Below are 27442 nucleotides of genomic sequence, written 5' to 3'. Positions count from 1 at the left end.
GTGTCTACACAGCATGGCCTACTTACAAGAGTGCGCTTGGATGCTGCATCCCTGAATGGCTTGACTAAAATAACTTCCCTTTTTTGGGGAGTAGACGGCCAGAAATCTCCCTGCTTTGCTTTCTTATCTAGGTCGCCACCTGGTGGCAATGTATGTGCATTGCAGCACCCTGCTCTTGGTGGGGGTCAAAGCGGACTTTCCAGCCCAGGATGGGAGACCCCCGGGACTAAGCATTGTGGGGTGGCGAGGGGGGCCCTCCCCATCCCAAACACCCCCAGTGGAGAAATGAGGCCAAGGCGACAGACGCTGGCATGCTGCCACATGACAGAAGAATGATTTATTAGAACAAATTCCATGACAAATCATATAAAATAACCATTTTCTGAAAGACATCCGTAAGACCGCCTGAGGACAAACACAAAGGTGCCTCCCAGAAGCCAGACAAATAAGTTACCAATCCCAAAGCGAAGGCGGGGGGTGCGCAGACTGGTGAATTAAAAAAATTGTACAGCCATCCCTGCGGGGTGTGGATGGAGGTGGACGGACGGCCACTGCTTGTCTCCCAGGGACGGGCTGTGGGCAGCTGTGCGGGGCGTGCGGGGCGGAGGGGGGCCAGGCCTAGCACCTCCTCCGTGTGGACACTGAGGCTTGTGGGTGGAGCCAGGTGGGGACCCCACTGCCACTCACACACATGAACATGGGGGGCACAGGACCCCTGCACTCAACACCACACCAGCTACATGTGAACACGGACACCCCCATCACCCACCACAGCCCCCGGCCCAGCCTCGGCGACCTCCTCCAGCAATCGACACTCACGCAGATGCCAGGCGGGGTCCCCCCACCCCAGGGTGGTGGTGGGGGCAGCCACACACACACACACCACAGCCAATGGGCTCTTTGGCTTAGAGGCTCCAGAAACATCCGCCGTGGGGTGGTGCACTCTGCTTGCCTGGCACATTCCCAGCTGAAAAAATCCTGAGAAAATAAACTGTTCCTGGGGGCCTGTCCCTGCCCACCCCTCCAGGGGACCAGGAGCACAGGGGCCTGTGAGACACCCAACTAATGCCCACAGCATCCAGAGGACGGGGGGAGGTTGGGGGGGCTGTTTGCCAGGAGCTTCTGGAAGCCTGGTTCCAGGCCACTTTGGTCTGTCGCTCACCTCCACCTGGCCAGAACCCCCGGGAGCCAGGTGCAGAGGCTGCGACTCCTGCACTGGATGTGCCTGCATGTGGAGCTGTGCCTGCACATTAGCATGGCGTGTGCGTGTGTGCACAGCCGCCCGGTCACGTGCTCAGGGAGTTTGGCAGTTGTATTGGCACCAAAGGCTCAAAGCGGTGGGGTTCCTGCCCCAGATGTCTCCCAGGCCACTTCCCTGACCCAGGCCACTGGACTCTGGGGTGGCTGGGAGCGCCCCGGCCAGCCTGCACTCTGCCCTCCTTGAGTCCTGGAGTGTCACCGGGCCCCCAGCTCTGTGTTTGGCACTGACTGACCCCCACTGCCCAACCCTTCTCCCTCTGCCTGGTCCTGGCCAGCACAAAGGGACAGGCCAGTGAGCATGTGTCCCCCAGCCTACGAGGCAGGGCAAGGCCCTTTGGGGCCCGGGAGGCTGCTGCAATGGCACAAACCACTCTTCCCTCGAAAGCTTAAGACAAAAATGATAGTGATGGAGAGGGGACAGGGCACTCACCCGCGATGCTGGCCCTTGGCATCGGCCACAGCAGGAGCTGGGCCCAGAGGCCAGCAGGGGTGTGGGCTGGACAACCTGGCTGGGGCCCCGGCACCCACAGGGTTATGGCACGTGTAGGGGTCTTTGTGGTGAGCTGTCTGCAGCCCAGAGGGGCTGCAGCAGTGGACGGTGTAGACGGGAGGCACCAGACCTGGGCACAGGGAGGCTGCCCCAGCCCCCGCCCCCTAGATCAGGAACCTTTCCGCGTCGGGGAGGAAGTCAGGGAGGAAGGAGGGGTCTGGGAGGCTGGGGGACCCACAGTTTGCCCGCTGCTGCGAGAAGCTCCTCAGAGGCAGGGCCGAGGCGGGTGAGGATGGGCTCTGGGCAGCTGGCCGGCCCTTCCCGAGCTGGGCTGCACCCACAGGGCCCCTGTTTCCAGTCAGCAGGTCCAGGTTCCCGCTGGGGTCCACGATGGCGTTGATGACTAGGGGAGGGGAGAGGGTCAGGCTGGCGGGGCTCCTGCCCTGCCTCCCCTGGCCACCTGGGAGCCTCCCGGCCAGTTCACTACAGGTGTGAGTCAGGGTTCACCGAGGTCCCTCCCACCGCCTATCTGGGACCAGAAGCACCAGCGCTGCCCACCATCCACAAGGCCTGGGCCACACCCACCTTCCAGCTGCTTCTGCACTCGTCTCAGTTCTTTGAGGATGGAGCTGATTTCCTGGAAGAGGAAAGGAAGAAGGCAGGTGGAGCAGGACCAAGGCACTCACCTCTCCCCCAGGGCTCTGGGGGCAGGAGTCGGGTCAGGCTCAGGTCAGCTTCTCCCCAGGAGGGCCTGGGCGACGGGGCCCCAGAGGTAGGGCCCAGGAGGCGGGCATGGCCCCCGCCAGCCCTCACCTTGTTGGACGTCTTCAGGATGGGCACCTCATTCTCAGCATTGATCCTGGCTTCCAGGTCCTCCCACGCACGCCCAGTGTTCTGGAAGAGGATCCTATCCCCCAGGGGTTGGGGGAGGGAGCGGGCAGGGGATGATGACCCAGGAACCCAGGCACGGCCCTGCCCAGACCACCCCCCTAGCCACCACTTCCTGGGCCCAAGGGGAAACAGGCCTGGTACCAGGGTCCCTGTCTCTGTGCTCTACACAGGGAGGGCTGAGAGGAAGAGGGGAGCAGAGAGGGAGGGAGGGGAGCACCCTGGGGCTCTAGTCTCCCCAGACTCAGGGTCCGGTTGCCAAACCAAGTATGTGTGTGTGGGGACGTGGGGCACAGTCCCAGTTCACATGCTCGGGTTTCTACCCACGTCAGGGCATCTCGCTGTGTGGCTCCCAGCCCCTTCCAGAGGGGCTCCCACTGGCCAGCAGGGCCCACTCACTTCATCTTCTCGGCAAGGTGCTCTGTGTTCTCACGGATGGCGTGGGACAGCTGGGACACGGGGTTCAGCATCAGGTTATCAAAGATCACCTGCAGAGACCCATGCATCAGCGTGGTGCCCAGAACCCCTAGAAAGCCCTGCTCCCTCCGCACAGAGAGCCAGCCACTGGCCAGCTCCCGCGGGCAGGGGTGGGGGGTTGCCTGCCTCCTCACGGTTCCGAGGCCGCGTCCTGTTGGCCAGGGGGTCCTCAAAGCGGTCATTCATGTTCTGGTCCAGGTCTCGAGAGCTCAGGGAGCCAGGCGGCACCTTCTGGAAGTTGAGGCTGGCCTCGGGGATGCGCTGAACCAGCTGCGGAAATGGGGAGCAGGGGCAGCGTCAGCCCAGGGATGGGGTGTCTGGCACAGAAGGTGGACAGGGTTGACCCAAGCCCCATCAGCTATGGGTCCCCGGGCGCCCTCCAACAATGGACGCAGGTCCCTGACGCAGGGTGGCTGTTGGGGAGCTGCGCGCAGGTGCATGGCGGGAACTCAGTGAGGGCTCACAGCCATGACCCCTCACCAACACCCCCGAGGTGGGGCAGGGGGGCTCACCTCCTCGCGGGCAGAGATGGTGGAGGCAGGGGTGCTGGGCACATTGTTGATGGAGAGGCTGCGGGAAGACCCCGGGGAGCCCAGCGAGTCCCCATCCCCCGCCACGTCGTGGATCTCCCGGGCCAGGATGGCCACGTCCTTCACCAGTGTCTGACTCAGCCTGCAGCCAGCGGGAGACAAGGCAGATCCTGTGTGGTTGCCCTAGGCTGGGTGGGCCCCAGTGTGGGAGACGTTGGGGACAGGAGCCAGATGGGACGTGAGTTACCCTGCACAAGCAGAAATCCCACCCTAGGTGGGAGTCCCTCCCGGGGGCAGCCACTGGGTGAGGGGCAGGGCCGGGGGGTACAGCCTCCAGCCTGACCCAAACTACACCCCTCCAGCCACTGGCAATTCCAGGAAGGACAGGGCCCCACTTGGAGCCTCAAGTTCCCGACCCCGAGGGTGGGGGTGGGGCTGGGGCAGGGCCTTGGGAGGAAGGGTGGACAGTCACCCTCTGGCTCCCGGCCGTACCTCCTCTGGCCACCAGGACTGACATCAGGGCTGTCACAGAACAGGCAGAGCCACACAAACCCTGCTCCATGGGTGGGGAATTGAAGGGTGGGGCAGGGTCCCTGACAAGGGGCAGAGTCATGCAGCCCCAGAGAGGCCAGGGACCCCCCCACAGGGCAGGGAGGCCCAGCCTCCAGTGCCAGGGTAGACCCTCTCCACCACAAGGGCCACAGGCCACACATGCTTCCCTGAGAGGCTCCCTGGGCTGCAGCCCACAGCCTCCGTCGCTCGCCCTCTGAGCACCTCAGGCCCACAGCCAGCACGTTCTGCACCACGTGAGCCCCTGGCCAGGCTTGGGGAGAGGGGTCCATCTCTCCCAGGGGGAACAGGCTCTGGCCCCCGGCCCTCTCAGCACTTCAATGCCTGCAGTCACCCAAGGGATGCCCCACCCTCAACCAACTGTCCTAGCTCTACTCGGGGTCCCTCCACAGCTGGCCCTCAGGGCCCATCCACTCTGAGTGGCAACTCCAGCACGACCACCAAGCTCTGCCCCGCCCAACAGACACTAAACACTGCTGGAGACAACTCCCCTGGGCGCCCCTGCCTCCCCAGCAGCCTGCCCGAGGCGCCTCCAGAAAAGGGCCCCCAACCAGTCAAAAAAATACAAAGGCTGCTCCCCAGGGTCCTGGTGACCTGTGCCCCTGCCTCAGGGCCGGTCCCCTGCCCACCCAGGCCTCTGAACCGGCACCCACCCTGAAAGCAGAGACCTTGGGAAGCCCACAGGGCCCTCCCAGCTGTGCCCTGCTCACCTGGCCCAAGTGCCATGCCTCCTTCCAGATCCCCACCCCGGGAGCCCCGCCACCCCTCCCCAGCACCACCTGCACAGATGACCCCCCACCCTCTGCCCCGCAGGCATCTCAGTCTCTGGCCCTCTTCGCTTCATACTCTCCTGGGCCTCTCCGCACAGCCTCACGCCACCCACAGCCCCGTCAGCATCTTTGTGCTGATGACGCCCGTGCCTCCTCCCCCCACGTGGGCTCTTGTCTCGCCAGCAGCCTCTGGTCCACCTGCCTCCCCTCCAGGTGCCTCACCGACTCCAGCTCCAGCCATTCCCCTCCCGCTCCCACAGCCCTGCAGGGCCCAGCCCCCAGGGCCCTGACCTCCGCTCAGTGAAGGACCATGCTTCATCCCCTGCCCCCTCTGCACCCTTCTTCTCAGCACCTGGCTTAGGGGCGAGCCTTCCACTGAACGGCTACATGAAGAAACTCGTTTTTAATAAAAATTTTAGTGAAGGTCTTCCTTGAACCAAAGGTTCCCCCTCCTCCTGGACAGATCTGCATCCACGCATCCAGCCACTCAGCCACCCATCCAACCATCCATCCATCATCCATCCGCCTACTCGTCCATCATTCCTCCATCCTTCCAAACATCCCCCATCCCTCTATCCATCATCCACTCACTCGTGTACCCTTCCATCTGACAAGCCCTTCCCATGCCCACTCAGGAAGTAAAGCCCAGGATGGTCCCAAGGAGAGGCACCTGGGGGGCAACAGCTCATGCTGTGTGCCGGCACTGCTCACCTGGCGATCTCAGCGATGTCAGATGTCTGCACAAGGAAACCGCAGGGGTCCTCCTCCTCCTCGTCCGTGTCCCGGTGGCCAGGGGCCCGGGGGCGGGCCCGGCCGGAGCCGCTAGCCCGTGGGGTCTGCGTGGCTGTTGAGGCATGGGAGCGTGTGTGTTTGGGGGAGCCGTGGTGGGAGCCGTACTCCTCCTCAGATGTGGACGTGCAATCTGAACCCTGCTGCCGGCGACGCGTGTCTCGGGTGAGTGAATTGGTTCCAAAAGCAAGAACAGAACAGAGCAGCACTCAGCACCGCGAGGCAGCCCGGGCCCCTCTGGGTAAGGGCCTGGCACCGCAGGACAAGCTGCGTTGCAGCTGGTACCCTACACGCAGAAGCCCTTCAGCTGAAGCGCGAGCCGCTGCTGGGGTCCAGGGCCGGCAAGGCCGCCGCCAGCCCGGAGGCGCAAGCAGGGATGGGCAGCCTGGCGCGTCCGCAGGCCCTTGCGGAGCAGCCCAGGGGGCAGCTGGCCAGCCAGCGGGCAGGGGCCATGTCCTGGGGGTGGGTCTGTGCCCGTCAGGTGAGAACCGGCACCCTTGGTGGCAGGGCTGCGGTGCCCAGACACCCTAGACGGCGGTAAACCTCCCCACGTGCAGTGGCCGTGGCCCCGGGCTGGACCACACAGGGCTCAGTCCCTGCAGCCCCTCCCTGTGCCCACCTGGTCTTCTCAGACCTGACCCCTAGCCCACCCCTGCTCAGAGCCCCCACCCCCACCACAGCTGCGAACATGCTCAGGGTGACAAGGAGCACTGGCGGGGGGCGGCAGGGCTCCCACCAAGCAGATGTGGTCCTCAGCCCAAAGCCATCCTGTCCCTACTCCGTCCCTTCCTCCAGTGAACCCTGTCCCTCAGCACTCCTCAGCCCCCGGCCACGGAGCAGACGCCACCTTGGCCCCCGGCAGACCCGGCAGCCAGGGAGGGGCCCTAACTCTGTGGCTGTGAGTCTGGGAGGAGGCCCAGCCGCAGCGTAGGCAGGGTCCGGTATCGGGCAAGCACAAGAGCCGCAGCACGGAGCTGGGAGAAGGGCCGACACCTCCAAACCAATTCTCTAGGAGGCTCAGCCCCCAGCACGGCGAGCGTGGCTGCGTGGACGTGGACATCCACCCCCGGTGGGAGCCGGCCCCGGGGCCACAGCAGCCCGTCCCTCCTCGCTGCACGCTGGGACCATGGGCTGCAGGAGCCTCTGCTTGTGGTGTGCTGGTGGGATTGCCACAGGCCTCCCCCGGCCACAGGGGGCCCTCCCAGACTCACACACCCACCACCGCCTAGGGTAGCACACCCTCCCCAGGCCCCTAAGCCCCCAGCCCCACGGGGGACAGCTTGGGCCTCCACGTGTGCCTCACGAGCCACTGGGGTCCCACCTGGACCCGGAACTCCAGGTAAGAGTGGGCAGACCCAGCCATCCGTCCACAGCCCCCAGGCCCACCTGGGAGTGAGAGGCAGCACCCTCATCCCGGGGAGGGTTGGGGTTCTGCCCTCACACCAGGACGGCCGGGGGGCTGCGGGAGGCCCGCTGCCGTGCACACCCGAGTGCGCGTGTGTGTGGAGACGCACCCGCCGATGGGAAAGGGGGCTCCTCCAGGGGATCAGGGCCCCACAGCCCAGAGCCAGGTTGACGCCCAGGGAGCTGCCTGCCCCTCCCGGCACTCACTGGCTGAGGAGTAGCGGGCGCTGCCTGGGCGGGCCCTGCTGAAGGGCTGGCGGGAGACCGCGGCAGTGTTGGTGGCCTTCCTGGCAGTGGCCCGAGCCTCGGCCACGGTGGGCTTGCGGCCGGCGCAGCACAACTCGACGCTGCGGCCAGAGAAGCCAGCACGGGTTGGGGTGGACTCTGAGTCGCCGGGGCTGGTGAAGGAGCCGGCCCGCTTCCGGGGCATGGCCAGGATGTCCAGGCGGGACAGCCTCTTGGCCTGCTCGAGAGGTGGTCGCCCCACTGGCTCCGGGTTGGCCGGGGGCCCCCGCTCACTGTCTGCGGCCTCTGTGTCCGAGGCGTCCCCCAGCCGGGCCCGTCTCAGCCGGGAGGCCCGCGTGGGCCGCGGGGTGGACAGGCTGTTGGAGCGGGTCAGCGCTTGCTGCCCCTTCTGGACGCTGGCTGAGCCGCGGGGCTGCTCTTCCCGGGCAGCGGCGGGGGGTGGCGGGGGGGCCATGGGTTTCCGGCGAGGCCCTGGCCGCCCTGTCCCAGTGGCCGTGGGGGTCTCGTGGTCAGAGGTGATCATGTCTGCACTGGGCAGGTGGGCAAGGCTGGAGCCTTGTTCTTCTTCAGGCCAGTCCATGGAACCCTGGGGCCCGTGGCTGCGCCGCGCGACCGGGCGCCTTGTCGGCTCTCCACGGCCCACATCCGGCAGGCCCAGTGGGTGACGCTGCTTCTCTGAGAGACGTTCATGGGTGCTGCTCAAGGCGACAGTCCCCGGGTCCTGCACTGCTGACGGGGACGGTGCCTTCTCCTTCCGCAGCCCTGTGGGCTGGGGGCCGGTTGGGCTGGGCCCGTTCTTGCCACTGAGCAGACTGACGGTGCTGGACGTGTCCACATCAGAGTCCCCAGACAGAGAGTCTTCAGGAGGCCGGGGGGCGCTGCCCATCTCGCCCTCTGGCCCCTCAACGGACTTGGAGAGCAGTCGGGCCTCCAAGGCAGCCAGCGCCGTCTCTGTCTCCTTCAGAATCAGGTGAGTGTCCTGGGAATGAAGGTCCACGCGCGAGGCCCGGGCTGCGGCCAGGTCCTGCAGGAGTGGGTGGCTGGGGATGTGCGGGAGCTGACCGGGCGCTGCAGGGCCACTGGCGGGCTCCTTGGTGAAGCTGTCTTGCCGGACAAAGGCCAGGGCCTCCTTGGGGGGCGCCGGGCAGGAGCTCTCGGGCTCTGGGGACCGTTCTGTCCGCAGCTGGATGACCATCCTCCCGCTGGTGCTGACATACATGCCGTCCCTCGCTGGGGGGCTGGGCTGGGCCACCCGCCCTGGGCCCTCCGCCTCCCTGGGGGCTACAGGTGGCTTCTTGGGCAAGGCTGCCTCCCCGTTCTGGTCCCCAATGTAGAAAGTGGTGGGGGCTGGCTCCCCAGGGCCTCTTGGTGAGTGCCGGCCCCTCGTCCACGCCTGCCCCTCCTGTGGGCCCCTACTTGGCTCAGGGCCTCGCCCACCGTCCGACCCACTGGCATCACTGAGGCTGTCGGGCTCTAGGTCCTCCTGCCCCAAGAGGAGACCAGCCTGCTCGCTGCCTAGCTCCGGCGGCCCAGGCCCACTCTTCCTGGCAGCCTCAGGGCCTGCGGGGCTGTCCGCTCTGTCGCTGGGCAGCTGCGGGAGTAGTCGCCGCTGGCGTACAGGCAGGGCCCCCTCCAGCTCCCCAGCTCTGCGCCCAGGGCCATCCTCTGCGGAGACAAGGGAGCGGGTTAGAGCGGCCGCTACCCCCAGGCCCTCCACCTGCTCAGGGAGCTGGCCCTGCTCCAGGTACGGGGACATGAGCTCCTAGCTGTCCAGTCAGTGGCCAGAGGCTGCCCTCTCCCCACTACAGCGCTGGAGCCACTTACCTGACAGGCCTGGGTCCGAGTAGCTGTCAGCCAGGCTGGCCCAGCGAGACACCCACTTCTGACCCCCAGGGGAGCCTGGCACCGGGAGGCCCTACAGAGAAGAGGGCAGGGGTGTGTCTGCAGCAAGGAGAGGCAGGAGCCCCACGGGGAGGTGCTGGGAGCGGGAGCAGGTGGCAAGGTGGCCATCCCTGTGCCTGCCACCTGCTCCCCCAGCAGAAGCAGCCTGCAGAACCCTGCGCAACTCCCCACGTCTCAGCCGGTTCAGTGGCTCGGAGGTCAGTGGCTGTGGCTGTGTCCTGCCCCTCAGACTCAGCCCAGCCCTGCCCATAGGCACACGCACCCAGGCACCCAATTGACTTGGGGCCTCTAGGCCTGTCCTTGACAGCTCTGCACAGGGCCCCAGCCTGCCTGCCAGGTGGGCACGGTCCTCTGGAAGGTCCTGCCCTGTGTGTCTGCAGCCTGGAGCCCACAGCCCAGCCAGGATCGGAGCCTTCGAGGGCATATGGCACCCTGTGACCTGGGCCCCAGCCCAGATGCCGGCCCCTCCCTGCCCAGCCCCTCCCAAGGGTGGCGTCAGGGCTCTGTCCCACACACCTGAAGCTCCACCTGCGGGGGCACGCCCACTGGGCGGGAGGCAAACTCCTGCAGCAGGGCCATCCGCTGGGCCACCCCGTCACCAGGCTCATCTCTGTCTCCTCTGATGACTGGGCGGAAGGTGGCCGAGGATGCCCTGGAGAGCTCAGGGGCCTCGAGCACCCCAAAGACCTGCCAGGAGGAACGGCGGGGCAGCGGGTCAGAGCAGCACGCCCAAAGCCAGGCGCCCAGGCCTCCCCACTAAACGGGCACCTGGTCAATCATCTTGCGGGCCTCCTCCACCTCCTGGTCCTGCGCCTCCGTCTCGATGGTGTAGGTCCCCGCGTCGCTGAGGCTGTCATCCTCCTCCTGTTTGCGCGCCTTCGTCACTTGGGGGTCGGTAGAGGGTGGTGGCGGGGTTGAGGGGGCCACGGGGCTGGCCCCGCGGGGCGTCAGTGGGGCGGGCAGGGCGGGGGTCGCCTTCTCGGGGCCCGGCCGCGGGGCAGGGGAGCTGTCCTGCAGGCACTGGGCCACGAAGTCCTGGGCCAGGCGGGAGCGGCGCCCCACGCTGCCGAAGGGACGGGCGGAAGCCCGGGGGGCGGGGGCGGGGCTGCCCAGCCGCTCCGCCGCCTTCTCCCGCTTGAGGGAGCCGGCCCTCTGCGGCCCTGAGCCGCTGCCGGCCCCCCGGGCCGGGGTGGGGGCCGGGGCGGGGGCCGCCGGGCGGTCCCTGTCAGCCGGCCCTGGGCCGCGGCGCCGGTCGGGCCTGGGGTCCCCGGGCGGTGTGTGTGTGAAGGACTGGGAGCGCTTCTTGCGGGGCGTGTCCTCGTCAAAGAACTCGACGACAAAGGCCTGCTGGTTGTGCAGCAGCTCCTGGGGGTCCCGCCTGATCTGCCTCTGCAGCCGCGCCTGCTCCCCGCTGGCCTCCCCGGGGGCCGCAGCCGCGCCGGCCGCGGGGTCCCCCGAGTCACTCTGGGTGCCATCCTCATGCTTGTGGCCTGGGGGTGAGGGAGCGCAACTTGTCCGGCTGAGGGTGGACACACAACCACAGGGTCGGGGGTAGGGTCCCGGCGCCCCATCGGGAACGACACGCGAGGCCCAGCTCGCTGGGCGCCCCCCAGCGAGTGCCACGGGGCCCCGGGCGGCTCGGCGGGCCAGGCGCACTCACCCTTCAGGGTGCGGGTGTGCACGGGCAGGTCACTCTTGGCGCTGTGCCGGTCGTCGCCGAGGCCGGCCCGGTGCAGCAGGCTGGGGTCATTCTGCACCAGCCAGTCAGCCACCTTGGTCTCTGCGGAGACCGCCTCGGAGGGCGCGGCCTCCTTGCTGGGGGGCCGCCGCGGGCGCAGGGAGAACTTGGTGACGTGGTCCCTGATCTTCACCTTACCGGGGCTGCCGTCATCAAACTCGATGGTGAAGCAGGCGTGGCTCTGCACCACGGGGGCCGCCCCGCCCCCGCCCGCTTCCACGTCCCTGGGGGGTGGCTCGTGCACCGGCACCTCCAGGGCCCGCGGTGGTGGGGTCTCCTTGGTGGGGATCTCGAAGTAGCTGGGCTCCCGCCGGAACGAGTAGCCCTGAGGTTCCGCGGGGGCCCGGAAGCCGGCCACCGTCCCTGTGAGATCCCCGTCCTTCGGTGCCAGCTCCTTAGGCCGCTCTGGGGAGCGGGGGGACACATGCTCAGGTGGGGCCACACGTGGGACCCGCACCCACCCACCTCCGCCAGGACCACCGGCTCCGTCTCCCTCCAGACCAGGCTGCCCTCCAGGGCTTACCCGTGCAGGGCTCGTCCTGGCGCGGGTACTCGGGCAGGGTGCCCTCATCCTCACCCCACCAGGAGGGCTGCCCGTACAGGGGGGTGCGGTAGGCTGCTGCCTCTGCAGAGGGAATTTTGACCCTGGGTCACTGGCCCCAACACAGACCGCAGGGGGACCAGAGCTGAGGAAGATGCTAGGGTCTGGAGGTGGCCCAGGTGTCACCTCCGGGCTGGAACCTGCAGCCACCCAGCCAGCCCTGGCCGGTCGCCAACCGCTCTGGTCCTGTTCCTGCATCCATGGCAGGAGACAGCTGCAGAATTGCCTCTTCCATCCCCGCCTGGGCCTCCCCAGGGGGTGGCTGTTCCAGGGGAAGCTCGTCCCTGGGGCAGCACCATCCTCGGCGCCCCGGTCCTGGGGCAAGCCACCCCTTCCATCCTGCCCAGGCCTCTGCCCACAAGGCCTGCCCAATGGAAGGACAGAAGGACAGCCGTGAGCCCAACCCAGGGCTGGCCTCTCTCCAAGGTTCTGCAAACGGTTCAGGCCACAAATGGGTGACCTGGGGGCTGAGAGCCACTGTCGTCTGACTGGAGCACACAGGCGGTGTGCGTGGGTGACTATTCCTACAGGCATGCAGGGCTGTGGGCACACACAGGTGAGTGTGTCTACAGAGATAAGACAGGTGTAGGACATGTAAGATAGATATTTCTACAGGAGTGCGGGTACCCGGGTGGGGGTACCCACAGGGGTGTGGAGGCACAGGGGCGTGCAGGTCCCTGAACTCACACACAAGCAGGCCTGTGCTGCGGCTGCCGTAGGGTGGGGTAGGGTGGGGTAGGTTGGGGTGGGGTGAGGTCGTGCGGGGGGGGAGGTGTGTGTTGGGGGGTGAGGGTGAAAGGATTGCTGGACAACGTGGTGTGTGGGGGCCACATGGAGCGGGGGCCTGTGTGTGCTCGGGGCCACGGCAGTGCCGTCCTACCTGCTCCCGGTCTCCGGTCCCCCCGCTCAGGCCTGGGGGTTGAGGACTCACAGTGCGGTGTGTGCCCTGGCAAGGCCTCGCCCCTCTTGGGCGCCGGGCTCTTGACGCTCACCTGCAGCTGGCTGGTGTACTTCTCGTGCTGTGGGCAGTGGGCCAGGGTGAGGGGGGCTGCCTGGGGAGGACACCCCCACCTGGGGTGCCTGCCTCTCCTCCCCGCTCCGTCTGGAGTGGACCCAGCACTGTATGTGCACGTCTGTCCATGCATACACGTGTGTCCGTGTGCGTGCAGGGGCCCCTGGCTGAGGTCGCAGTCAGCAGAGCAGGGCTCACACTGGCCCTGCCCCTCACTGGCGTGTGACTCTGGGCAGCCCCACCATGCTCCATGTTGCCCACAGTTACTTTGGGAAAAGGGGCTATGGCTGCCCCCCACAGGGCTTCTGGGAAATGCTCTGGCAGGGCCCCCAAGTGCTCCATGACTCCCGCACAACAGAGCAAGGGGAGAGGAGTCACCCCACCAGCCGTGACCCCCCCATTGGGACCCTCAAGCCAACCAGCTGAAGGACGGGCATCTAAGGCACCCCTCACCCAGGACCTCCCACGAGGCTGGCCCCAAAGGCTACCCACTGCCGGCCTCCAAACAGGCCCTCCTGCCTGCTGCTAGCCACCCCAACCCATGGTGACCTGATGCCAGCTAGGCCCTCTTGGCCCCGCTTTCTGCTGGGCACAGCAGCCTCCTCTGGGGCTCCAGCCGCACCCAGTCTGTGGCTGCATCAGCCTGGGGGGTTGGGGGGTGACTATCTTCCCCACCTGCCCGACCGGGCCATCCGGTGAGGCAGGCCAGAGCGGGCTGACTCACGGCACCACAGCCAGGCCAGGGGCAAACAGACAGCAGGAAGCAGAGGGCTGTGGGGACAAGGGGATGCCAGGGGCCCCCAGCTGAGCGCCAGCACTGACCCTGAGTGCCTCCTCGGGGACACGGTGCTGCACGCGCTCCAGCACATACATGTTGGAATGTGACAGTGTGTCAAGGAGAACAGGAGGTGGGGGAGCCAGGCGGGGCCCTCGGACAGCGGCCTCAGCCGGAGATGAAGGGACCACTTCCAGGAATGGCTGATGAAGAGGGAACATGGCCGGGGATCGGGAGGCAGGTACCATGCTGCCCACACACAGCCACGCATGCACCGGCACATGTCCAGACTGTAGGGACAGTCTGTAGGCTGTGCAGCCCCCACTCAGGGGCAGGACACAGGCTGATCCAGGTGACAGCACACAAGTGCCCCAGGGCTGGGGTGCACTGTCCACCCCACTCACAGCCAGGGAGCCCAGCTCCGGCTCCCATCCCAGAGCACCCCACCGCCCTGGCCCACAAGTTTCCAGGGGTGGGGAGGGCCTCAGCCAGTGGCTGGGTCCGGCTGTGCCAAGGCGAGTGCGGGTCCAGGCGGACAGAGGAGAAGATGCTCTGCAGCCATGCATGCCGGTCTGCGACGGCCCAGGGCAGAGGCACAGGCCCCTCGCAGCTGCGTTCTGAGTGCAGAACACCACACCCGGGCAGCCCCAGAAGCGCTGGGACTCCCGGTCCCAGGCGGGCTCTTTAGCTCCTCGGACCAGCGGGCAGGCAGAAGGTGCCGAAGCTGGGGCCTTGGCTGGGGGGGCAGGTGGCAGGAGCGGAGCCCAGGTTCACCCTCGCCACCTCTCATGCCCTCGGGCCCCAGCTGTGCCCACAAGGCCCCACCCGCTTCCGAGGATGATGCGGGTGGAGGGCGAGGCCAGGAGCGGGGCGCGCGCCACCAGGAAAGGATATCATAGCCAAACCGGATGACGTCATTGAGCTTCAGCGTGACGTACTTCTGGTCTGGGATGCGCACGTCGTTCACAAACGTCTGTGGGGGAAGCAGGTGGCGCGGCTGAGCTGGCGCGGGCGGGACAACCACTCTGGAGCCCCCACAGCGGACCAGCGGGCCCTCCTGTGCTGCGCTGGGCCTGGCACCATCCCTCCAGCGCGCGAGCACCCTGCCCCATGCCCCAGGGCGACCACAGGGCAGACGGCTGCTGAAAGGACCCCTGGCACCCAGGGGCCCGACAGAGCCCCTCAAGCACAGAACCACGGATGCCCTGGTGAAACGGACCCTTTCCCTCATCCTCACAGAGCCTGGCGCTGGCCCCACCATGCCCGCGGGAGCAGCACGCAGGGTGGCCCTGGGGCACGGCTGCTCAGGCTGCGCGAGGCTCTGACGTCGACCCCCACACAGGCTGCCTGCTCACAGGGGCATCGAAGTGCCAGCCCCTGGAAGCCCCTTTTCCCCCATCAGGGCGTTCTTGTCAGCCGGCTGAAGACACCACACTATGGTCAGACGAGTGCAAGGCCCCAGCACACTGAGAGCCTCTGGGCAGCCAGGGTGACAGGGGAGACGAGTGTGGCTCAGCAAGGCAGCTGTGCCCAGAGTCCGGCAGGAGAAACAAGAAGCGTGAGGACTCGTCACAGGACAGAGGAGGGGGCCTTGTCACAGGAGGGTCTCTGGCGGCAGAGGAGGAGGGCGGCTCCCCGGGGAGGTGCCGCAGCCAGGGGCCTGCGCACGCAGAGATGGGCATGGAGCAGAGCGGGGCTGGGAGAGCCGGGGACCGCAAGCTCGGTTTGGACACGCTGGATGTAAAATAGGAGTCTGGGCTCTGAGCAAGGAGCAGAGGACAGCAGTCCTGACGTGGGGACAGCTGTGCGGCTGAACTTGGGGTCACATGGGCCGGCAGGAGTGGGCCCTGCCCTGGGCACATCACAGGTCTCTGAGGAACTGGCCCCACAGGGTCGAGGTGCAGCCCGTGTGGCAGAGGGGAGGCCCACTCCCTTGCAGCCCCATTTGGGCAGGGCTGCTTCCTCTGACGGGGGGTGCTGAGGGAGAAGGGGGCTTGGGGGCAGAGCCAGCAGAGCCTGAGACCCTCAGCTGGGGGCACCCTGATGGGGACCCGGCAGATGGGGTCCAGTAGCTGGTGGAGCGCTCTCACTGCAGAAGCAGGGCTGGCCTGACGCTGCTGTGGGACCCCTGCTCAGGAATGGTGGGGGTGGCCAGACTGCACTGGCGGGGAGGGACACGGAAGGGCCCTCCTCAGCCCAGTTAAAGGGGCTGGAGCCTGGCGGTCTGTCTTCTTCCTGAAACAACGTCCTGGGGCAGGGGACCAAACGCAGAAAGGACAAGACACCGAGACAGACCCTGGTCGCCGGAGAGGACGCTCCCGTCCTTCCTGGCCAGTCTCCACCCCAAACATGAGGTTCCTCTCATCTGATCCCTCTCTGCTCCTGCAGCCAGGACCACCTTCTGGTCACCTCCCTGTGCCTGCTGCCCCCAACTCACAAAAGAGCTCACATGCGCCCCCAGGACAGAGTACCCCAGCACAGCCCCACCCACCTCAGGAGCCCCAGTTCCAGCCTGCAGGTGGTCCCAGTGCCTCCCCTGCCCACCCAGAAAGCAGCCCCACCATCGGAGGCCCTGCTCAGCAGGAGCCCTCCCAAGGAGGCCACGGGAGCAGGAGGTCCTGGAGCGAGCTAGGTAGGGGCAAAGCAGAGGGGAAGATCATGGAGGGGGCGGAGCCACAGGGGGGCAGAGCCGGAGTGGGGATGGAGCTGGTGCGGGGCCAGCACAGAGGGCGGGGTCATGGAGGGGTAGGGCCATCAAAGGGGTGGGGCCATAGGGTGAGGCAGCATAGAGGGAGGGGCCGTTGAGGGGCGGAGCCAGCACAGAGGGCGGGGTCACGGAAAGGAGCAGGAGGAGGGGTGGGGCCCCTGCCGAGCCGAGTAGGCAGGGGCCGGGGCCAGCACGCGGCTAGAGCGCTCACCCCGTTCAGGCTGCCCAGGTCCTTCACCCAGTGCTCGTCCCTGTCCTGGTCGTAGTTGATGACGGCGTGCTGCTTGTCCACACTGCGCGACTGGGAGACACAGAGGAGGCCATGCTGGCTAGGTGGCCCAGGAAGCAGAGGCACCCCCAGGAGGCCCCGCCCACACTCTCTCCCATCCCACCCAATAAGACCACAAGACCAACACCAGGCCTAACACCCACGAGGTCCCACCCACGGCTCCACATCTCGAGTGCATGTGCCCCAGGAAGCACGTCCAGGCCTGATCCTGCCAGCCGACCCGACCCGACCCGACACAGCCACAGGCGGCAGGGATTTGCCAAGATCCCAGGGCCGGTTCCTTCTGTCCCATGCTGCCACCAGGGCCCCTCCCTTTGTGACCAGCCCTCCACTGCACCAATAGGCCAGTACCCCCTCCCATCCCAGCCATGGCTCCTGGGTCAGCTGTGGAAGGGGCTGGGAACCCTCTGGTCATCTGGGACACACTGTTCACTCCCAAGGACAGGCACGGGTGGCCTTGCAGAGTTGGCAGAGCCCAGAGGGAGGCTCAAAGGGCTGGGATGCTCTGGGGGAGGCCTCCCCGCCCAGCCAGCCCCACAGCACACACAGCCTCTTGGAGTGATGGACACATACACACATACACATGCGTGATGTGACTCAGGCCCCACTGCCTAACACGCGCATGCACAGGGCTCATACGTGAGCACACCCTGCCACCCAGCTGTCACACACATGTGCTCACATGTGGGTACTTCCACCCTGACCTCTTCCAGCTCTGCTCTGGCCACCAGCCTACCGGGGACCCCACCCCAAGGACGGTCACTCTCGCACACGGTCAAGCTGGAGGGCCACATTCCGCTTGCTGAAGTATCGTCAGCACGGCCGCCTCACCCGGCCGAGAGGCCTGTGTCCCAGCACAGAGCACGTCACCACTGCCATCTCTCTGATTCTCTCCACCTGCCCACCCCCTCCAGCACCATCCAGAAGTGACCATTTTCTAGGGGAGGCCCCAGTACCTGCCCCCAAGGACTGGAGGCTCCCAGGGCTGGGCCCCCTCCCTCCATGAGACCAGAGTGCACAACAGGGTGGGGGTGGGGGTGGACATGGGCTCTGGCCCAGCCCTGCCCCTACCCAAGGTCACTCTGCTTGGCCAAGGCACCAGGCAGGACCTGGAAAGGAGACTACTGTGGGCAGGGCTCCTGGGAGGCTGCAGCCCTTGGCCTGAGGTGGCTGGCTGGACTCACTGCTGCTGCTACAGTGGGGGCGCTGGGGGGGGTGGCAGGGCCCACAGCTCATCCTGCCACGGACCCTTGGTCCTCTGGAAGGGACCAGGGCTGCAGGGGCAGCTTCCAGGGCAGTGCAGAGTCTGCAGGACCAGCCAGGGCCTCCCTGACACAGAGACCCATCTGGAGCCACCTGCCCTGGTGCCACCTGCATGGGCCCGGGGATGTGTAGGGCCTCTTCCCTGCCTGTGAAGTTCCCAGAACTGGTCCTGGTGGGGCTCCTGGCACCAACCCACCTGCCTCCAAAGTGATGGGTCTCTGGCGAGGTAAGTCAGACCCTGAGACCGACTGCCCCCATCCTGAATTCTTCATCCAGAGTTGGCACCCACAGCTGGACAGCTCCTGGCCATCCTGGCTGCAACCTGAGCCCCAGACACCAGGTACCACCTCCTCCACTGGACTCCCCTCCTGTTCTCGATGCAGGCCTGCCCAGCGCTCACCTCCTCCAGAAGCCAGCCAGTGACCTTCAGCTGCAGCCTCTCCCACTGGCCCTGGCCCAGGCAGGGTTGGGCAGGCACACTGGGGGAAACTGCACCCCCTTCTCTGGGCCTTGGGCTCCTAGCTGCAGGCGCTGGAGGAGCTTCCCCAGAACTCAGCCCCAGGGCACAGACAAGAATCAGCCACTCTCCAGGGAGCCCGCGTGCTCTGGCTCGCCCCACCTCAGGCCAGGCAACTGCCTCCTTGGCGGCCCCGTGGATCAGCATTCCTGAGAGCCCAGCCAGGCAACTGGGAGGACGGGAGCTCACCTCTTTCCGTGCCCTCTCCGTGCACAGCCAGTTGCGTAGCTCAGCCCTGCCTGACACCTGGATGCTGCTGGGCCAAAGGGATCCCCCAAACCCCAGGCCAGGAATCGAACCTCCCAGAATGCAGACCTGAAACAGCGTTGAGAAGGCCGCACGGGGCACCGCACACCAGGATGCAGCGGGACGCAGGCTGGCCCCAAGCTCTGCCCAGCCCAAGGCGGACGGGGTGCGAGCACAAGGGCGCCCCATCCCTCAGGTGTGGACACCTCCTTCGCTGAGGAGCAGCCCACCAGAGGGGCTTCTGCATCGGCCCTTCCAGCAGGAACAACTCCACTCCCTCTCTAAGCCTCGGACCCCCGGCTCCTGCAGACACCCCTGGCTGCCTTCCAGCAGCTCAAGCCCAGCCCCTCCCTCCCTGCCCACCTGGCCCCACGCCTCCTTCTGGGAAGACCTCCAGCCAAGCCCCCAGCTGCTCCAGCCACACTCCTCAGCCCCAGGCAGTAAGTCTCACTGGCCTTCCTCCTCCATACCCCCAAACCCCCCATCCACCCGCCCGCCTCCTTCTCCAGCCCACCTCCTTCCCCACGGCTCCCCTCTCCTGTCCTCCCAGCCCCCACCCGGCCCTGCCCCTCCCTCCTCTGCTGAAATCTGCTGGGGCTCCCAGGTCGTGTCACATGAGCCACAGGCCCTCTCCAAACCCCCCTCCACCGACTGCACCAGCCGGCCCACTGGCCAGACCGCTTTACAGGCTTTGGAGGTGCTATGCCCTCTCCTGGACCTTGGTTCTCTGCCCAGAACCACCCGCCATCCCTGTGCCCATTTTCCCTCTCCCAGCAAGATGCCCCACCCTGCCCACCCCACCCACCTCCTGACTCCCTGGACTTGGTACGGCGCCCCGCCCCCATTTGTACCCAGAGCCTGGGCTGCCCGGCCCACTCCCAGCACAGCCCTCCTCAGACTGCAGACAGCACCAGGGCTTGCTGGAAACAGGCGGGGAGAAGCCCCACCTCCAGGCACCTCCCTCCCAGCCCAGAAGCAGACCTCAACCCGCTGAGCCCAGGTGATCTGAGCCTGGAAGCCCACTCAAGAGAGGTGGAGGCAGCCCCTCGGCCCGGGTCTCAAGACTTAAAAGGATATAGACCAGGCCCCATGGAAAGCGGTCCGGCCACACAGGAAGACGAGTGGGTGAAACAGACGTGTAAAATGGTCCTAAGAAGCTCCAAACACAGGGATGTTTTGGAAAAGGATCCAGTTGTTTGCACTCACTTTTAAACGAAATAGGCATGTGCTTCCAAAACGTGTCTGATGCCCTCCACGGGTGAGAGCCTGCCTGGGACCCCAACGCCTAGGGCTCTGAGCATCCCTCCTGCAGCTCACACCCAGCGCCACCCGGCAGGGCCACAGCACACGCAGCAGGTGGGCTCAGCCCGAGCGTGTGCAGGGGTGGCCAAGCTGGGCCTCTCAGGGCAGTGGTTTCCGGGTGAGGGTGCGGTCAGATGAGTCCCAGCTGTCACACGCCTGCCCAGGGCAAACTGGGCAGAAGCAGAGGACACCTCACCACAAACATACACACCGTGCACACACAGACGCATGTGTGCAACTCCCACACACGCGCACACATGCACATGTGCACCTGTGTGTATGTGTGCACGCACGTGCACAAGTCTGCTGGTGCACACAGCCACACATGCCATGCACCAGAGCCCTGCCTCCTCCTCTCCCTGAACAGAGGCAGCCCTTCTTTGGCCTGGTGCCTCTGCTAGCACCCCCAATGCTGCCCCTTTGCCCTGGCTCTCACTACATCACCGTTCCCAGTCAGGCCCACGGCCCCGGTCCCACCCCTAGTGCCACCTTCGGGTTTGTCTCCTGGGGGATCATCTGGTCCTGCTTACATGTTTGTGGCCAGCCCAGCCCCTCCCTGGAATGGAGACCCCGGGAGGCAGGGTCTCTAACACAGAGCGCAGTGACTGCTGAGTGACACCCATGGGAATGAACACAAGGATGTGCAGAGGGCAGGCCCAAGCCCTGTGGGAGCACAGCATGGGGGGGGGGGGGGACAAGCTGGCTGGCGAGGTCGGGGCAGGCACGGGTGCCTGACTGCAGGGGCTGGGACAGGTGTGCTGGGCCCCGCAGAGCCAGGGCAGCTGGGGAAAGCCAGAGGCCTAGCAGGTGGGGGTAGCTGTCCGGCAGCCGGGCTGGGTGCAAGTGGCCCGCGGGGGTGCTCGCGGCATGAATGAGGGAGAGGGACGATCAGGTTTGGCCCCTGCACACCTGGCGGGGACATTCACCGCCTGGGACTCTGGCGGGGGTCTGGCTGCCTCTGAGATGCCCCCAGGCAGCTGATGAACGCAGGAGGCTGGGGACAGAGTGGCGAGAGACACCCTGTGAATCATATGAGCAGAGGTGGAAACCGAGGCTCTGGGTGTGGACAGACCCTCCAAGGAGAGGGCAGGCAGATGAGAGGCCTGGTGCACTCAGAGCCTAGCCCGAGGGAAAGCCACAGGGGCGGCCACGTGGGAGGGGAGAGACAGGAGGCCTGGAACTGCCACAGGGGACGGTGTCTGGGTGAAGGGCAGGAACTCAGGCTGGGCGGGGGGGCAGGCGCTCGCAGCCTGGTGGCAGGGGGTGGACTAGCGGCTGGGTGGTGGTGTGCAGGCGAGGAACTCCCTAGCAGGGGCTCCACAGAAGAGCAGGGGTGAGGGGGGCCAGCAGGAGAGCACAGCCCCCAGGACACGAGAGGCTGGGGCACCCTAAGCAGGGGGCAGGTGGGCTGGGGCGGGAGGCGCTGGGCGGGAGGCAGCCTTCCCACACTCACTCTACACCCACATGACCTCTCTGATGGAGACAAGGCCATGCTGCCCAGGAAGGGGCAGAAATGCAGGTGCACCCAGTCCAGAGGCCTGAGAGGCCCCCATCGCCCTGCCCTGCTCAGACTGGCCCAGAAACTAGGAATCAGACCACAGACTCACCTTGAGCACCCTGACCACTCTCTGCCCCAGCAGCCTCCCCCCACCACCTGGGAGTGAGGGCCTGGGATGGGGGGGCAGAGCCAGGGGCGGGGAGAGCAACCACTTTGGGCCCCCAGCAGCCACAGGCCACTGTGGGCTTACTCTGGCTCCCCCACAGACTCCCACCAGATGCCACCTCCTCCAAGAGGCCCTCCTGGCCCATGGGTAGAAAGGCTGGGCCACCAGCAGGCCACACAGGCACAGCAGGGAACACACAGCTCCTGCCAGGGGTCAGGGCCAAATGTGGTGACCCCTTCAGGGCTCTTTCCAATGGACAGAGAACAGGGGTCATGTCATATGACGGCATCGGGGAGCCGCCGGCCACATCTCACCCTCCCATCAGCCGCCCCATGGGGGCCAGGGCCACAGCCTACAACCTCTGCTGGTTTCGTGAGGCCTGAGACCAGTCTTCACACTTCACGTGGTCTAAAAACATCAGAGGACTTTCACCACAGGAGAAAATGACACGAAACTGACATTTCAACAAGAAACAGAGTTCTACCAGCGCAGCCATGCCCATTGGTTTATGCACAGTTCTTTGCGACAACAGCAGCGCTAAGTGGCTGTGACAGAGGCATGTGGCCCTCAAGGCCTCAGATATCTAGCCAGACTTTTAACAGAGAACATTCGCCCAGCCCTGTACAGAGCCGCCGACTCGGCCTCTCCAACTTCCAAAGGCAAGAAGCAAAGAGAACACAGGAGCCGCTGCTCTAGACCGAAGGCACTTCAGTAAAGACCAAACAGCCACACGCAGCAAGGGGGGCCTTGCCAGGTCTGGAGTCAGGCAAATCAGAGGACATGTGGGGAGAACAGGGTTCTCGAAATGGACAGGACTTGCATTTGCTGCCCAAGTGGAAGTGCTCGTGGCTGGGACTCCGGCTGCAGCCCAAGACCCACACACCCCAGGGAGTGGGTGGCAGCAGCCAGGGCTGCACATGGAACAGGGGTCTAAGCGCGGCCTCACCCTGCACCCAAGTGGGCCCCGTGGCCAGACCAGGCAGTGTGGCCCACCTAGGACACCTCCAGACAGCCCCATAGCGGGGGGAGAGCTTGGGGCGCTTGGAGACAAGGGCCTATACGCCAAGCTGGGGAGGGGCCAGGTTGCAGGGACCCCACTCGACCACACCCATGAGGGTGGGGAAACCCAGGTGGACCCTACAGGGTCAAGTCCCCTGCCCTCTCCCTTCCCTCCTTGTGCCTAGGAGCCAGGTGCGTGAGCCTCGTGGAGGGTAAGGTTGTCACAGCTCAAACTCAGGGCCAGAGGGAAACTCCTGACTGCCAGGTGCCTGGTGTCCCGGCCCTTCGTGTCCTGCCAGCCTCTGGAGCCCAAGAAAGGCCCCGTCCCTGACCCCTGGGCACTAGCCATCTCCTGGCCACGTATGGTCCCCAACTCACAGCCTGGTTGGGGCTCCCAGACAACCAGAATATGGACAGATCCAATTTCTGGCACTTTCCAAAGGAGGGCTCCCAACACCTTGACAATCTGATAGCATCCTCCCATCAGAAAATGTTCCATATGCAGAGGCCAGACCCTCACTCCCGAGTGCACACCCACCCAAGGCCCCCAAGCCTGCCATGGGTCCCGCAGCAAGTGGGGTGGGCACCTTCCCACCCAGTCCCTGGCCCCGCCCCCACACTCACCTGCAGCATGAGTTCACAGTCATCGCGCCCCACAAAGATGAGCTCCCGTGGGAGCCGGTGGCGGGTGCCACTGCTGCTCACCAGGAACCAGGAGGTGACACTCATCTTGGCGCTGGCGAGGTCTGTCTGGCCCTGCAGGGGAAGGAATCATCAGAGCAGGGCTCCCCTGTCTGGGCCCGGGAGCCTGGACACACTGAAGGTCCAGTATGGGTTCTGTCCCTTTGGGGTCCAAGCACCTTCAGGGCCCCACTGCAGTGGCTGCTTCTAGAGATGCTGGGCTCCAGGCCAGCCCTTCCCTGAGTATACCTGTCAACCATGGACCCCATCCTAGGCCAAGGTCGCCTGGTCCCCCTTATGCTCTAGGCCCACACGTAACCTCTTCTCTCTTCCGGGTACCAGGGTTAGATGCGTGGACCCACCCATGTCCCCGTGACCTGACCAGGAACACCTCCCACGTGGGACTTAGCTTGGCCCATCAGGGTCCCCCAAGGCCAGGTCCATGCCCCAAGACAGATTCCAAACCAGAGGACCCCTTCCCTCAGCTGGACACCCCAGGTGGGCCTCAGCAGGAGGACAGGGAGGGAGCAGTCGGAGACCAGAGCCAGCAACCATCGACAAGCCTACCGCTGAGAGGTGGCCAAACATCCTTTGGTGGCCACCATGACCGCCCCGCAGACGCCCCCAGGCCAGGACAATGCCGGGTGGTCAGGGAATCAGGCAGCCCCTCCAGGGCCCACGAGGGAGGTGGCACTTTGGTTTCTGAGAGGCTGATATGGTCAGGATGGGCAGAGGAGCACCGTGGTGCAGTGGGAGCAACTGGAGTGACAACAAGGGACGATGTCATGCCGAGAGCAGGCCCTGGGGCAGCCTGAGGCCCCATGGAGCCAGTGGGCATGTGGTCTCACAGGTGCCCTGTCACTCAGAGCTGTGTCACTACGTCAGCACAGGTGTGCAGGCACCAAGTGTGTGGGCACACCTGTGCCACACACATATGCACACAGCATCCCCATACACCTATCACCTACAAGTGCCCTGGCTGCTTTGCATGTGCGCGTGCACACACACACACGGTAAACCATGTCCTGAGCTCTGCCAGGAGGGGTCTGATTAAGGAGGGTGGCCAGGGAAGATTTCCTGGGAGGGGGTGCGGGCGGAGGTGGGCACGTGAACAGCCAGGGCCACACTCCAAGCAGAGGGAACAGCCATTGCCAAGACACTGAGCCACCCAGGAGAGAGACGGGAGGCTCTGGAGGGCCCAGGCCAGGCTGCACCACTGAGGGGCTGAGTGAAGGAGGAAAACGCAGGGCACTTGTTCCAAAAGGATGAGAGATTTCACAAGAAGCAGCGCGCTGAAGCCGGCTTGGGGTCTGAGGGCAGGGCTGGGTGTGTGTCACACACCCTGGAGGCCGGCCCTGGAGGTCCTGCGGTGATGATCTGGCTCAGCGTCAGAAAAGACAGGAAGCCAGGCTGGAGACTAGTCAAGTGGTGAGATGATAACCAGGCAGAGACACAGGTGTGGGCACCCTGGCCAGAGAGAATGTGGGGCAGCCCCAGGCCCTGTCCCTGCAGTGCCCGCACCTAGAGGCCTCTTAGCCCAGGTCTCAAACCCCTTCTGGGTGACCAGTGGGCGAGGCCAACTCCAGGCCCCACCCATCTGGGAAGGCCCACGTAACCCATGGCAGACACAAGCAAGCAGGTGGGAAGATGTGGAAAAATCCACCCAGAAGACAGCCCCAGCCAGCCAGAACCCCCTCATCCTGGGACCCCCGCACTGCCTCCAGCCAGAAGGGCAGGCAAGGGAGGCCGAGGGGGCGGGGCCTTCCCTCGGAGGCCGCATCAGGGCAGCTGGAGGAGAGCCCCCACCCCACCATCATGCTCCCCAGCCCCCTTCCAACCCCCAGCCCAGACCCCACGTCCCACCCTCTGCCCTCACCTGTCCCCAGGTCTTGAGGAGCAGTTGGAGACCCCACCCAGAGGAGGCCACAGCCTCTGCTTGCGGCTGAGAGAGGCCAAACCCCCAGAGCCTGGTTATGCGGCTGTGCCAGAGCCAGGCGGCCCCTGCCACCGCCAGCCCATCCGGAAAAGGCCCAGGCCTAGAGTCGTAGACGCTCCCAAGCAGCCTGCGGCCGGGCCGGGGCTGGGCTGGCCCTGGTTGCCAGGACGGAGAACAATAAATACCCGAAACTTGTCCTCTCGGCCGCCCCAGCCAGAAGGGCCACCCGCCTGGAGGTGAGGGGAGGTGGAGTCGCCCGGGGCAGGAGCTGGGAGCCGCCAGCTTGGGGAAGGAGAAGGGATGGAGGCAGGGGCTGGGAGGGGCAGGGAGCGACGGCGGGGCTGCGGGCGGACAGGCGGCTGGAAGAGGCAGACGGAACGGAGGCCGGGGACAGGCCGGGAGAGGAGGCAGGGACAGCGGAGAGGCGGCGGCGAAGGGAAACGAGGAGAGAGGGAGGAGGAGGAGGAAGACGGAGGGAGGGATCGCGGGAGGAGAGACCAGGCCGGGAGGCGGCCGGGCGGGAGTGCCGGGCCCGGAGGGGGAGGGAGCGGCGCCTTCTCCTGAATCAGCGCTCGCCGGGGGCGGCCATGGCCAAGCCGGTGCCTGGGCGGGGACCCCAGCGCCCCGGCCTGCGCCGCCTCTCCGGGCCGCATAGACGCGCGCCGCGCGGCCCCTCCCGGCCTGGCGCAGACCTGGGCCGCCTCCGCCGCGGCGGGGACCGGCCTGCCCAGGTGCGCCGGCAGCCGCCACCCCCGCGCCTTTGTCCGGCCCACCGGGCTCCGCTTCCCGGCCCCCTGCTCACTGCCCGTAGGCGCGCAGGTGCGGGCGGAGGGAGGCCCGGCCGCCTCGGGCGCAGAGCGGCGCGTCTTACCTGCAGCTCGGTTCCAGCTCAGCCCCGGCTCGGCCCCAGCCCTCCCGCCCGGCCGGCCGAGCGCTGGGCGGGGCCCCCGCCTAGGACATGCCCGGCGCGGCCCGCACGCTCGCGGGAGCCCGGAGAGCCCACGGGCAGAGCGGCTGCCCGGGCCTCGCGCGGCGGGTCCCTGACGTCTGCGGGAGCCCCGCCCCGCCCCGCCCCCGGCCCGGCCCCGGCCCCGCCCCCGTCACCCGGAAATCCAGGTTAGGGCGGGCCCGGGGCGCAAGGTGAGCGCGGATCCCGTCCCCCAGCGGCGCAGCCGGCCCGGCCCCCGCGCCCCAGGACTGCCCCCACCGCCCAGGCCCAGCCTGCCTCCCCCACTCTCCCCTCACCTACCCCCAGACCCCTCCCCTCCCCTCCCCGTCTCCGTGCCGCCCCGGCTTGAGGACCCGCCCCTGCGTGCCGGGCGCAACCCGGTGCCCACGGCAGCTCCGCGACCTGGCTCGGAGCCCGCGGTTAACGCTTAACCAAGCTCCGGGAGCCCAAAGCTCGAGCCGCACCCCGTGCCCCTAACCTTTGGCCCCGCCCGCCACAAAGACGGGTGGAAGGCGAAGGAGCTGTTGCGAGTCCCAGAGGCCCGCCCCGCGCTCCCGCGACCCCGCGCTCCTACCCCGGGCGTTCTTGGCGGGGCTGGGGGACGGTGGGTCGTGGGTGTCGACGCCGTCCTACCTGGTCGCCGACTGTGAGCCAGACCCTGCCGAGGCGCCGGGGGGGGGGCGAGGTGGTTCCTGGAGTAAGTTCTCACGGGCTGCCCGCTCCGTTCCAGGCGCTACTGTGGAGATATCCGGCGTCCGGGCGGGGGAGAGGGGGAAAGGGGTTAACGCCGGGGGCGGGGGGCGCTGTGGGAGGTGCCTTGGTGGAGGGGTTCCCCTGTAGGCATCACCGGTGGGGGCTGGCCTTGACAAAGGCGAGCAGGTGCGCAGCAAAAGTGAAGGGAAGTCCTAGGAGATGGGGTTGAGAAGGGCGTGTGCCAGGGTACCTGGGCTTTCTGGCGTGGGCAGCTGAAACCGCTGAGCGTTCACCGGCTGCGACGGGGCCCACCCTGCCCTGAACCTGAAGCACCTGGGCCTGCTCGCGCCCCGCCGCGGCACTCCATAATCTGCTACCAAAGTCACTAGGCCCGGACAGAGCCAGGCCCTGACCTGGGGGACGGGAGCACGCAGGGGTCCCATACTCTGGAGCGTGGAGCCCCGCACCAACTATGTGAGTGGAAAGCCACTACAGAGGAAAGAGCTAGGAGAGTGCACGGTGTATTGCAGGCAGTGGGCGGAGCACCTGTGCTGGGCTCACGGAAGAACCGGAGATGGGACCAGAGGGATGGAGATGGGGGTGGGGGGCAAGCCTGGGAAGCAACCCTGTAGCCTGTTGATCAAGGAGTTTGGACTTCATCCCCAGGACAACGTGGCGCCCAAGGAGCGTTTGATGCCAGCTGAGACCTGCTCAAATGAGGGTTTCAGAGACCTCCGGGTGCCA

The 27442-nt window shown here is 66.4% G+C and overlaps 1 protein-coding gene across 5 annotated transcripts; it reads right to left on the bottom strand.

Annotated features, from left to right (window-relative positions):
* Window positions 1–307: 307 nt before the first annotated feature.
* CEP170B (centrosomal protein 170B) lies at window positions 308–26095 on the bottom strand. 5 transcript variants are annotated; one of them, XM_072963857.1, is made up of 19 exons: window positions 25928–26095; window positions 23064–23195; window positions 16371–16460; window positions 14347–14425; window positions 13500–13558; window positions 12546–12684; window positions 11588–11689; window positions 10987–11469; window positions 10095–10816; window positions 9843–10013; window positions 9249–9339; window positions 7386–9089; window positions 5697–5934; window positions 3628–3787; window positions 3242–3385; window positions 3038–3126; window positions 2564–2657; window positions 2336–2387; window positions 308–2153 (listed from the first exon to the last, which is right to left on the bottom strand). In XM_072963857.1, exons 2-19 carry the CDS (start codon window positions 23166–23168, stop codon window positions 1915–1917), a joined length of 4761 nt encoding a protein of 1586 aa, XP_072819958.1. In that variant the 5' UTR covers window positions 23169–23195; window positions 25928–26095; the 3' UTR covers window positions 308–1914. The 5 variants fall into 5 exon arrangements, with proteins under 5 accessions (XP_072819958.1, XP_072819955.1, XP_072819954.1 ...); XM_072963854.1 differs by lacking the exon at window positions 25928–26095 and adding an exon at window positions 24997–25750 and having other exon boundaries at window positions 10125–10816; XM_072963853.1 differs by lacking the exon at window positions 25928–26095 and adding an exon at window positions 24997–25749.
* Window positions 26096–27442: the final 1347 nt, after the last annotated feature.

This window comes from Vicugna pacos, chromosome 6, assembly GCF_048564905.1.
Source record: "Vicugna pacos chromosome 6, VicPac4, whole genome shotgun sequence".
Taxonomy (NCBI): Eukaryota; Metazoa; Chordata; class Mammalia; order Artiodactyla; family Camelidae; genus Vicugna; species Vicugna pacos.
Note: the sequence above shows the minus strand (reverse complement) of the source record. Positions and strands in the feature narration are given on the sequence as shown.

Coding starts and splice junctions, on each gene's coding strand:
- CEP170B (XM_072963856.1), bottom strand. CDS start 18,663: ATGGGGCGCCCTTGTGCTCGCACCCCGTCCGCCTTGGGCTGGGCAGAG. Junction 14,426..16,370: donor ACCTGGGCAGCCTGAACGGG/GTGAGCGCTCTA, acceptor CTTCCCCCACAG/ACGTTTGTGAACGACGTGCG. Junction 2,388..2,563: donor TCCTGAAGACGTCCAACAAG/GTGAGGGCTGGC, acceptor TTCCTCTTCCAG/GAAATCAGCTCCATCCTCAA.